Source organism: Bactrocera neohumeralis, unplaced genomic scaffold (genome assembly GCF_024586455.1).
Source record: "Bactrocera neohumeralis isolate Rockhampton unplaced genomic scaffold, APGP_CSIRO_Bneo_wtdbg2-racon-allhic-juicebox.fasta_v2 cluster11, whole genome shotgun sequence".
NCBI classification, from domain to species: Eukaryota; Metazoa; Arthropoda; class Insecta; order Diptera; family Tephritidae; genus Bactrocera; species Bactrocera neohumeralis.
In genome coordinates, this window is record NW_026089624.1 from 7,335,008 (window position 1) to 7,348,273 (window position 13,266).

The window sequence follows — 13,266 nt, forward strand, 5'->3', positions numbered from 1 at the left end:
AGAAGAAAAAATTGCAGTGCCTTAAAATTATTTAATGACCAGTCTTATGCATACTGTCGCTGAATGAATATTTCTTTATGTTACATATTGCTTCGAAAAGAAAGAAAAGTTACTCACAGAATTGATCAAACAAATTCTAAAGCGCAGTAACTTTGTGATCGAATGCCCAGAAATATCGTGCTGCATTCGTAAGCAAAGAAGCATATCGAACCGACAAAGTTCACATTCAACAGAGCTGTCGATGATGCTATGTGGTTCGGGGTTAGCTTGTCGAATTGGAGGAGCGGCATAAAAAACTTAATTTGTTTTTTTTTCATCCGATATTTTCATTGGCGCCGGCACCTATGACGCTTTTGAAATCATCTTTGCAATAAAATTTACACCTTTATTACGATTTTCAACCCAACTGCATTTTGGTTGAAGTCTTAAAATTCGGTATCTATAACTCAACCTGTCCAAACAAAATTTCGGGGTATTTGGGTTTTCAACTCTGTGTCAGTGGCGTTGACTAGAGTATCGAAAAATTTCACCTGCTATCAAGCAAATGTAGTTGAACATTACTGTGTTCATTTAGAAAATTGTAGATCGAAAATGGAAATAAAAAACTATTTCATTTATAATTTGCAACTATTTTAATCAGTTATTTTGTACAAATAGGTAAAAAGGTTAAAAATTTCATGAATATTTAATATTTTCTAACATAACAAGAATACGAGAAAAAAAAAACAAAAAATTAGCAGCTGATAAAGTAGGGGTCTTAAAAAATTGGCACGTAACCATCCCACCATTTTAACTCTCCTAGAAATATGGAAATTTGGGATATGGATAGGTGCAGACATAGGCACGTTTAGAAAGAAAGATTCTCAAACCATTTACGCAAATCGGTTGAGTAAAACCTGAGAAATTGTAGGTATCGTTTTGACAAAAATAGTTCCGTGGGAGGCGCGCTTAAAGTTTCACGTAAATAACAAAAACAAACCACTATACCGCCATCTTGTTATGTAATTGTTTTGAAATGAGAAGAAGTATAGAACCACATGTACATTAATTCGTGAAATAGACTTTGAGTATTAGTTTAAAAATATTATTCGTTAGGTTGTGCAAGTAATAAAATATAGAATATAGATTAATAAAATTTCGTATTTTTTATTTTTAGGCATGTCACATATTACGGATGGTTCTTTGGCAACGTTGATACACGTTCTTTCCCAAATTAACTCTAATCCCGAAAGAACTCCGGAAATGGTAGTGAAAGCTAATAACGCTGAGGACAAGCTACCTTCGATACAAAGTGAGTAATAACATCACCAACCACTACAGTCTACCTTCGAAAATCACACTTAAAATTATGAAAAAACAAACGAATGGTGATAAATGTAAAAAATGTATATATGGATGAAAATTTATAATATAAGAAAGTACTTGCTTGAATACACATTTAAAGTAAGATAATTTAGGTTTATAACATATTCTATAGCTTTTATTTTTAAGCTACAAAATGGTTAAACCAATTTTCAAATTCACTACTATTTGAATACATAAATAAGAACATTATAAATATAGGTATTTGAATGATTGGCGGCCATCCTTTGGCTAAAAAATAGCAATAGATATTGGGTAGTCGAAAAAGTCTTTTCGTATTTTTGATTTACTCCAGTGCATGACATATGTGTCATACCATATAGTGTTGGAAAGGTTAGGTTTTAAGCTTCATTTAACTAAAGAAAATGTAATTCGGGGAAGTTGAAAATAATTGCAACTGTTCAAAAATGAGTGAAAATATTGAAGAAATTCGCTATATTTTGAAATTTTTGTATAAAAAGGGAAGAATTCCAGGCAAGCCACCAATAAAATTTGTGAAGTTTACGGAAGCGATGCTGTATCAGTTCGTGTAGCACAACAATGGTTCACTCGCTTCCGTTCTGGAAATTTTGATGTGAAAGAGGTATCTCGCTCTGGTCGTCATATCGTCGAAAAAGTCGATGAAATTATGGAAAATATTGACCAAGAGTCTCATAAGCAGCCATGACATCGCTAAGGAACCTAACATTCATCATCAAACGGGTATGAACCATTTAAAAAATGCTGACTACAAGAAGAAGCTCGATGTTTGGGTACTACCTGAATTGTCTGTAAAAAATTTAATGCACCCGAATTAACATCTTTGGAAAAGTGATCAAATCCAACTATAATGTGCAAAAAAGATCATGGTCCAAGCGTGGTGAAGCTCAAAAAATGGTGGCAAGGCCAGGATTGATGCCTCCAAAGGTTATGCTGCGTATTTGGTGGGATTAGAAAGAAATCATCCACTATGAGCTGTTCCAGCCTGGTCGAACGATTGATTCTACATTTTACTGTCAACAACTGATGAGATTGAAGCAAGTAATCGAAAAAACGGGCAGAATTGATAAACAGAAAAGGCTTCGTCTATCATCAGGACAACGCGAGAGCACACACATCCTTGATGACTCGGCAAAAACTGGGAGAGCTTGGCTGGGAAGTTTTGATGCATCCACCATATAGACCTGACCTTGCACCATCGACTACCATTTCTTTCGGTTAATGCAGAACTCCCTCTGGAGAAGCCTTGAAAATTACTTGTCGCAGTTTTTCGCCGAGAAACCAGACAAGTTTTACATTGATGGGATAAAGTCTCTAGTGGATCATTAAAGTTCATTTTAAATATAAAAAATAAGTTGAAGTTTGATTAGAAATACGAAAAGATTTTTTCGACTACTATTTTGGCATTAATATTTTTCCATGTTTTGCCATTTATAGTGCTTTATTAGAGTTGTTATCTTTCAACCTTAAAACTTTACCGGTACGCATATTTTTGTTTTGCTAATATATCTTTGTTTTCCAGTCTTCTTAACAGCATAATTTTATGAGCTACTGTAATAAATTTTATACTTAGGAATAAGTAGGTATTGTCAAATAGATTTAATTCAATATCACTGTTACATTTAAACCGACCAACAATTCTTATACGTTTTATTAAATATGTTTTTTTTTATCTATTAATATTAGGCGTGTTTTATTTGACCGTCAACAGGTGACATCGTTGACAAATAGAATGCACTCAGCTTATTTCATATTTTCCCCTAAATATGAATTGAATTTGCAATGCGGGCAAGAACAGTCAACTTGTACTCAATTCATTTCAAAATGACATAACTAGAAGATTATTTTAAATTTTTATATTTGTAAATGGTTTATTAAATCATTTAAATCATTTTTCTTATTTGAAATCAAGAATATAATAATATGGAAAAAAGTTTTAATTATGTCTTAATTTATTTTTTTTTTTTACATTTTCATCTGCCAAAATAATAAGGTTTATCGTTGTGAACGAAAAAAGCAATCAACTGACAATGTCTTTAGTTCAAAAACAAGCTAAGATAGCTTTTGATAAGCCAATATAATTATGTTGGCTAAACCTTCCAAATGAAATAAACGAATAGTTTAACATGTTGGTCAAATAAAATGCGCTTATTAATATATACATATTGACTTTATGCGGAGCGCTCACATTTATATATTTTTTAGGAGATTTAATTTTTTAGAACAACGGTAAGTGAAAATGCTCCTTAGCTGTAACAGATTTTAATTTTCGACGTTCTTCAATTCCACATGTGTATCCAAATTAACATTTGAATTATTCATTTGTATTGCAAATAACTTATTTAATATCCTTGGATATATCATATATGTACATTTTCTCTCATTTCGAACAGCAATATGCCTCTAACTTATCATTTTGTTTCAATTTAACATCCAACAGACACATACTTGTTTTAAATAACAAACACAGCTGTGATGTTACTATATGTCCCGATTCAAATACCACTGACGTAAAAAAAAAACATGTGAATGTCCAGTAGAAACCGAACTCAAACTGAAGAAACCTTTGTAGTAATAAACATTTGATTTCAAGTCCAATCATTCTCTTTTAATTAAAATACTTAGGAAATAACAGAAAACGAAAGAAGAAAATCCAAGGGAATTAAATGAAATTATTGAATTATTATATTTTATAAACGCCTTATAACATAGCTTATTTTATATTTTTCTATAAATATGTAACAAATTGCGGATTTAATTTTTTAACGAAATGTTAAATAAACTTAGCGATGTTCGTTATATTTTTTTAGTGGGAAATAAAATTTTCTGTACTAAAAGCTCTAAAAATATCTTTTTACAACTAACGCATATATGATCGGAGATATACAGAATCAAATGTTTAATCACTCTAGTAAATTTGAATATATGTATATAAAAGGAAGCAAAATTTATTTATGGATTTGAACCTGATCTTTGTTGCCAGAAAATGTTTAGTTTAACTATTTAATAAATCTTTTAGTAATATATAATTTATCAATTCTAGTTTTGTAAGTTTCAAATTAATTATCTGCAATAATTATGTTATTTAGTAGTACATTATTTATTAGGAATATATTTTGATTTAATCAAATAAACAGTTTTTTTGTGCTGTTTAATATGTTGATTTGAACTGAGCTGAAAATATTACTGAAAATAAAAAATACTGAACTTTTCGAATGGTTATGTTGAAATTTGAGCGCGGTTTCATTTAGTTGTTTCTTAAATTATCGATGTCATGTTCGGCTGGCCTTAGGTAAGCTTTACCGCATTAGTGATGAGTGATATTGCGATTTTTCAATATATGTGATTTCAGTGATTGCTATTTTTAAATCACTGTGATTCAATATTGCGATCGCAACTAAAACAACTTAAATATGGAAACATTTGAACTCTATATATATTTTTTAAGGGGTTACAATGTACTTATTGTACATATATTTAAGAATATACACAGGAAATATTTTCAAAGCTACACGCAAATCGCAAATTTGAAAAGGCGGTTCAGAGTGTATGTAAAGTGAACTCCAAACTTTAAACGGGGTTTCTCAAAATGATGTTTTCAAAGTCGGTGACCAACACTACTCGAAAACGGCTAAACCGATAAGTCAAATTTTAAGACGAGCTTATTAAATATGTTTTTTTTTTTAAATTAATCGGAAGATTTTTTCTCACCGATAAATAATTTCTTTTATATAAACAATTTAAACCCGAAATTTTGGTCAAAAATTATTTTTTTTCTTAGACCCCGCCATTTTGTCAGAAAAATGTATTTTTATTCCTTCAATTAATTACGAGATTTAACATTACTTTAAAGAAATTTGTACAGTTTTTTAATTTCAGAGGATCCAGTTCAGTGATATAGTGATCTCCGCAAAACATATTTATTGAGAACAGCTCTCGACTCTCTCCTTTCTAAATAAATATTTTTACAAATACTAAGTTTTAAAATACAGTTAAATGATACCATAGTATGTATAAAAATTTTTAGGACAATATGTTTAAAATTTTTCTCAGAAAAAAATTCTGGAAAATTAGTTGTTTTTTTTTTCAGAAAACTTATATAACCCCTTTTTAAAATATTGCTTTTTGCACATATTTCTTAAGCCAATTCAAACATCTGCCATACTTAACTTATTTTCCTTAATACATTTTCTACCATTATTAAAAATCATAACGTTACACTTAAAAGTTTAAACTACTGTGACGAAAAATAACTTATTCGTATTTACCATACCTGATACGTTTCTGTTATTCTGCTATTGTGATCACAAGTAATCCTATTAAACTGTACTGTTAAAAAATTGCATTTCGCAAGTTTTTTTGTGAACTGTTAACTTCATCACGCTTCACAGAATCAAACTGCTATCGGAATTCATAGAGTGAACTGCTATTTACAAAAAGTGATCGCAGCTGCGATTTTGCAAACCACAGTGAAAAAATCACCGGCGGTGAAATAGCGCTAATTATTATGCCGCATCCGCATCTTCTGATCCATTAACATGATACCTAATGGACAATCGTAAATGGATTTACGAAAAAATTTTGTCACAACATGGCGGTTAGTATAATCTTGTATTCTACCTGGTACCTATGTAAATAAAAGCATTAAGCATCGCGCATTTACCGCTTGTAGTTAACGCTGAATCGTCTCAAAATTAGTCTTTTGTATAACATTTTGCATTGAAACCAGGTCAGAAAAAATATTAGTTTTTGGGTATTTAAATTAAAACGCCCAACATGTATGACTATTAAAAGTTATTAAACGTAGGATATTTAATACATAAACAAACTATTTAAATACTTTTTTTTATGATTTATTGGTATATTAATAACGGGATTCTGTAATCAGTCTCTAGTCTCTATTTGAGACATTTTGAGGTAAAGTCTCAATTTGTGACTAGTTACTATTCAATAATACTATGTTCGGACCGACAACGAAAACCGTAAAATCTCCATGAAAATCTATCAACCGAAAACACAGTTTTGTTTGTTTACATTTTTTCCTTTTTGTAGTGTCTAAATCAGCTGTGATAATGTAATAGATTTCCATGCTGCCAAGTAGATGGCGCAAAATCAGAGTCGCACAGAGAGATTTAGCGTGGATCAGTTTCAAATCACTCCGATGGTTGATTTTGAACTGTCATTTTTGTATGGCGAAATCTTGATAAATTTATAAGATTAGTGGGATAAACCACTCAACAGCCGAAATCGTGTGATTAAGTGTCGGTCTGAACATGGTATTACATTCCACTCATTATAATCGGTGCCTGCTCTAGCTTAATCGCTGTTTTTGGAAGACATATTTTGCCGGTCCTAAATTGTCAGTTGATATTTGTTTCCATTTCATATACAAAAACAGCTTTCGCTTGATATTCTCATATTAGGGGGATTCTCTTGCTCTTGCAAAACCTTGCACGGTGCAGAAATTCCAGAATTTTCCTCTTGGTGCAACGGCACAACAACAAACATACGCAGAAAATTATTTGCATTGGCTATAAATATGTCAGACCAGTCTCTAGCGTTAGTCTTAAAATATTGCCTCAACTTTGAGACCTAATAGTTAGCAGGTCACAAAACTAAAAAGAACTCTTGTCTGCCATTTTGAATATACTGAATAGAGATCATCATAGATATTAATCCATTGTCGTTATTTATATTTTGTAAGCAACTCAAACACGACGAAAAGTTTAAAAATAAATTCCTTTTACATAAATTTCGTAAATATTATGAAACAAAGTCAACATATATTTTATTTTAATTGATAATTATGTTTTTTGACTATGTTATAGAAAATTTAATATTTGTTATCGACATTTTTTTTTTTCATTCAAGTGTAAAAACATCTCTGAATATTGAAATGTAATAGATTTTGTGACAGTCACTTACAGAATAGCAAAATCGTCTCAAGTCTCAAAAATTGTCTGTAACTTAAAATCTCAAATTTAGAGACTTGAGACGGTATCACAGTACAGAATCGCACGGTAAAACAACTGACTTTTGAACTTCAGTAGTTAACAAAATGAATTAAGCCTTTTAGTTCTCAATTAATAAATTTAAAAAATATTTTTAATTGAAAATTAATGCCCCTATTGCGGTTTTCAACCCGACTTGGTCGAATTGAACTTAAGGCAACTCAACTTCAGATCAACCAAACTCTTTTTCGGTATTCCGAACTTCAACTAAGTTCAGTCGAAGTATGATTGGCGTTGCCAACCTAAGAAAGGGAAATTTGACAGATAGTGAAACAGCTAAAATTTTGTAAATGACATATTTAAGCAATTGTATTGATGATTACCAAATAAAGAACGTTCTGCTGTCAATGCAGAACTAAAATATTTTTTTGACTAAAATAACCCAAGTGTTATTTATTGGCGCCCAACGTGGGGCACACATCAAAAAAGGATTCAGTGAATAAAATCCTTACGCGTGTGGCTCCTGATAAAAAGTAAAAGAATAACCTTTATCCTTCAATTCAATGCAGAAAAAATTAATAAAAAGTGAAGATTTAATAACAAGTTAAAACCTAAAAAATGAACGGCGAAATTCAAGCACTCCATACTATAGTCACCGAACTACAGCGAAAAATAGCTTCAATGGAACTAGCTAATCCAACATCCTCAAGCGGAGGAAGAGGACGACGTATGTGTATACAATAATGCACAGGAGATAGATTTAAACATGTTCAAACTAATAGAAACATTCAGCGGCGATCCTAAAGAATATCGACCATGGAGAATAATAGTGACCACTCACATGAATAACATTACGCAATTCAGAGGAACAAACTTATTTGCTCAAGCAGTGCTCATAATTTTAGGGAAAATAACCGGCAGTGCATCACAGGTCCTGGTTCATAATAACACCAGAACTAATTTTAATGCAATCATCGATCGGCTTGACATAACCTATGCCGACCAACGACCACTGTACGTCCTGGAAGATGAAATGAGAACGTTACAACAAGGAAATTCATCACTACATGAATACTACGATCAAGTGAATCAAGCGTTAAACCTGATCCTGTCCAAGTTAGAAATGACGTATAAAAACGAAGCAGTCCTAGCATCACATAATAAAGAAGCACAATTAAAAGCCACGAGAACATACATCTCCGGCATTAGAAGTTCCTCAATCAAAAACGCATTATACTCGAGATACTGTGCATCACTCACAGAAGCTCACGATATAGCCAGAACTATGCAACATGATGTCGGCTATCAACACCTAGAATACATACCCAGGACGCGACCACATCCGCAACACAATTATACAGTAAACAACAGGAACTCATTTCCTCAAAGGATCCAACAACCCAGAGTAGAACCTATGGAAATAGATTCCTCAACACGATTCCGACGACCTACACATCAAAGAAACATACAACTACCAAACAACCTACCAGTCCAACCAAGACAGCAACCAACCTTCAATCCCTTCAGACAAGCAGTCCAAACATTGGCAACCAATTCAAAAGGTATAGAGACGAAACAGTCACTAACGCCCACAACAAAGCACAGCGAGTGAACCAACTCAACAATGAAAGAAGCGAAATCCAGTCACTCTACAACGAACCAAACATCAACTACACTAAAGAAGAACATTTTTTATAAGGTACCACTGTCTACCAACACTCAAGAGAACCGCACCAGATGGTAAGTCCGTGCACATACTGATCGATTCAGGTGCAACCAGTAGTTACGTAAGCAAAAATTATAAATACGCAAAAAGTATACCATAAGGAAAAATAATTAATACAACTACACTTCATGGTAGTTCAAAAATAACACATAAAAGAAAAATTAATCTAGGATTCGACTTGGAATTTCTAGAAATAAATGAATTAAAAGACTTTGATATCCTGTTAGGAGAAGATTCATTAAGGAAAATGAAGGCAAAGATAGATCTTTTCAAGTATTCAATAACGTTTACTTAAGTGTCAAATCACTCAAAAAGTGCAAAGGTAAACTATACAGTAGGCGAGAAACAGTTCGAAAATTGCATCAAAGATGTAATGAAAAATAATTCTAGAAACGAAAACTTATCGTATACAACTACAATAAAAGCTGAAATTAGAACAGAAACTAATGATCCTGTATGGGTTAGGCAATATCCATATCCATACGCGGATCAAGATTTCATAAAAAAGGAAATAAATAAATTATTAGCAAACGGTATAATAAAAGAGAGCAAAAGCCCATACAATGCCCCGATATGGACAGTCTCTAAAAAAAATGAGATGAAGAAGGAAAACCAAAAAAGAGAATGGTTATAGATTTCCAAAAGTTAAACAAAATTACTATTGCAGATAGGTACCCGATACCAGATATCAATATGACTCTACAAAACTTAGGAGAAGCTAGATACTTCACGACGCTAGACTTAGAGTCAGGGTTCCACCAAATTCTAATTAGAGAAGAGGATAAGGGAAAAACAGCCTTCTCCATCAACGGAGCTAAATATGAATTTTTACGACTCCCATTCGGCTTAAAAAATACACCATCTACATTTCAAAGCTGCGTGGATGACATTCTCAGACCATACATTGATAAATACGCGTACGTATACATCGATGATGTCCTAATATATTCAGCATCCCCCGAAGAACATATGAAGCACATCACCGAAATTGTACACACATTACACAACGCTAATATGAAAATCTCTGAAGAAAAGTCAAAGTTTTTCCAAACACAAACCGAATTCTTAGGACACGTAATAAAAAACAGTAGAATAACAGTAGACCCTGAAAAAATAGAGGTAATAGATAGGTATAAAACCCCTGAAAGTTTAAAGGACCTACGCTCATTCTTAGGCCTAGCTTCCTATTATAGGAAATTCGTGCAAAACTTCGCACACATATGCAAACCACTGACAATATATTTGAGAGGAGAAAACGGCAACATTTCAAAGAATAAAAGCTCCAATGTAAAAAGAAAACTAGATAAAAATGCACTGATGCTATAAATACAATAAAGAAACTATTAAAAGAAAAAATCGAATTATACCAACCAAACTTCAAAAAAGGATTCGACCTAACCACAGACGCTAGCAATTACGCTATAGGAGCAGTTTTAAACCAAGGAAAAAACCCGGTAGCATTCATATCACGAACTCTAAAACAAACAGAACAAAATTACTCCACGAATGAAAAGGAGATGTTAGCAATAGTTTGGTCATTACAGAAACTAAGAAACTACTTGTACGGTATCGCAGATTTAACGATTTACACCGACCATCAATCATTAATTTTTTCAATATCGGAAAAAAACCCAAACACCAAATTGAAAAGATGGAAAAATCTAATAGAAGAATATGGTGCGAAATGAAAATATAAACCGGGACAAGAAAATGTCGTAGCCGATGCACTATCGCGTCAAATTAATACCACATCAGATACGTCTATGCACTCTGCAGAATCGTCTGAATTAAGACACATAACACAAGTGAAAACACCATTTAATTCCTTTAAAACACAAATTGAAATAATTCACGATAAAGAAAATAGCTTAGAAGCGAACACGCCATTTCCCGAATACGAACGGCTTACGATTAAATTTCAAACAAAAGAATACTTAATAGAAACATTAAAAAAATTAATGAAGCCTAAACGAACCACAGCTTTCCACGCAGACCTAAAAACATGGTACGACGTGAGGAAAGACATAAAGCTCACATTCGATACATACGCAAAAGTGTTTACTCAACACAAACTAAAAGACATAAAAGACCCAACAGATAGAGAAAATATATTACAATACACACATACCAGAGCGCACAGAAACGCTAAAAATAATTATCAAGAAATTACAGAAACTTGTTATTGGCCAACACTAAGAAAAGACACAGAAAAAATAGTCAGACACTGTACAAACTGTACAAAGAACAAATAAGAAAGAAAACCAATTAAACACGTAATCGGAACAACGCCAACACCCAATTTAGCTGGCACATCTATTCAAATGGACATATTCCAAATACGCGGCACGAGATACTTATCTAGCATTTGTCGCTACTCTAAATACACATACTTACGTAAACTCGACACGAAGCGAGAATTCCACGAAATAATAGAAGAAGTCATCACACAAATATTCTCCAACTGTACCGAACTAATGACAGATAACGAAAACATATTCAGCGGCGTCGGCACAACAGCACTAATGAAAAAGCTACAAATTAAACATATACTCACAGCAGTGCATCATTCAACATCGAACGCACAAGTCGAGCGGTTACATTCGACGATACTAGAAATAGCTAGGACATTAGCAGCAGACAAGGAAAGTACAGCAGATGAAGAAATATTTCAGGCAGGAAAAGAATACAACAGGACACTACATTCAGTAACCGAAGCAAGACCAGTAGATGTATTCTTTAACAGGAACCTACATCCTGACATAGCAGAAAAAATAAAAAAGAAACAAAATTGCTTGCTTGAATACCACAACAAGAAAAGAAAACACAGAGAATTCCATGAAGGACAAATAATCTACGAAAAAACAGACAAGAGATAAATCCAGTCATCGTTATACAAAACATATAGTAAAAGAAAACCGTGAGGACACAGTCTTAACAACCAAGGGGAGGATCATACCCAAGGATAACATACGCAATGTCAACACAACAAATATGGATATTGCTGGTAACAATACTACTACTACATAAACAACTACAAACATACGAAATAACTAACGTCGAAGACAAAAAATATATATTTAACACAAACAGACCCATCTTACATATACAACGAAGAAGATTATTTATTCCACATAGTGAATTTAACGACAATCTTAGACTATTATGAAACCATAACAACATCCATAAACGACCACCACAGCAATGAGCAAATAGCAGATACGATGCTCATACAAAGGATAGAAGCACTAAAGGATCAGTTATTAACAAGGAGACACAAACGAGCATTAAATTTCCTAGGCAGTATATTCAGCTTCATAACTGGAGTTCCAGACCATGACGATGTCATAAAATAAAAAGAAAAAATAAATAATATCTAAAAAATAATAAACAACAAATAATAAACTCACTTCGAAAAATTATTAGACACGATTAACGTTAAAGCCATTAAACAAAGAATGGTATTGCAGGAAATACACAAGGAACTGTTAGACTTAACAATAACAATAAATTTTGCAAAAAATAAAAATTTTTATTCAGGTGCAATAAATATAGAAGAAGTGGAAAAGATCCTGAATACAGAATAAATAACCCTTCCAGCTATAGATATATTACAATACGCAGAAATACATGTAGTCAGGGTAGATAACGCCTTCATTACTATATATAAATACCCAATCATATCAAAGCAATGTAATACCTATGACATAACTGCTCTAAAATCTCCTAACGGGAAACTTATATTAGACCCACTGATAGCACAATGTAATAATAAACTCATAACAATCACTAAATGTAGAAATAATATGAGTAAATACATATATTTGTAAGCAAAACAAACAAGACAATATTACCAAGAAGCCTTTTGTAATACAATAGAAGAAAATAATATCCCCCTATTGCAGATAAACCAAGGAAACATTCTCCTCGAAGGAGAACACAAAATTAATAATGAAACAATTAATGGAACTAATTTAATACAATTTATTGATACAATAAAAATTGATGGTAAAGAATATCATAACCAAAAAGAAAAAATTAACGAATATATAAAAAATCACTCTAATGATAAAATTAAACTATTAGAAATCTTGAGTGGAGAATCTAACTATAAATTTAACAACTTCCAAAAATTACATACATTCATAATCCCTTTTGAGGAACACCCTATTAAAACAACTCTTATAACAATAAGTATAATCGCTATTTTAATAATTTTAACAAATTATATGTATTGTAGATTACCCATTA

At 32.2% G+C, this 13,266-nt stretch overlaps 1 protein-coding gene across 4 annotated transcripts in view; it reads left to right on the forward strand.

Moving 5' to 3' along the window:
• LOC126765661 (serine/threonine-protein kinase WNK1) overlaps positions 1–3,939 on the forward strand; it is a 44,685-nt gene extending 40,746 nt beyond the window's left edge. For all 4 annotated transcript variants that reach the window (XM_050483223.1, XM_050483224.1, XM_050483222.1 and 1 more), the window contains 2 exons: positions 1,157–1,291; positions 3,782–3,939. In XM_050483223.1, the coding sequence (XP_050339180.1) occupies positions 1,157–1,291; positions 3,782–3,798 (152 nt within the window). In that variant the 3' untranslated portion in view covers positions 3,799–3,939. The remainder of the gene's footprint in view (positions 1–1,156; positions 1,292–3,781) is intronic.
• The last annotated feature ends 9,327 nt before the right edge of the window (positions 3,940–13,266 follow it).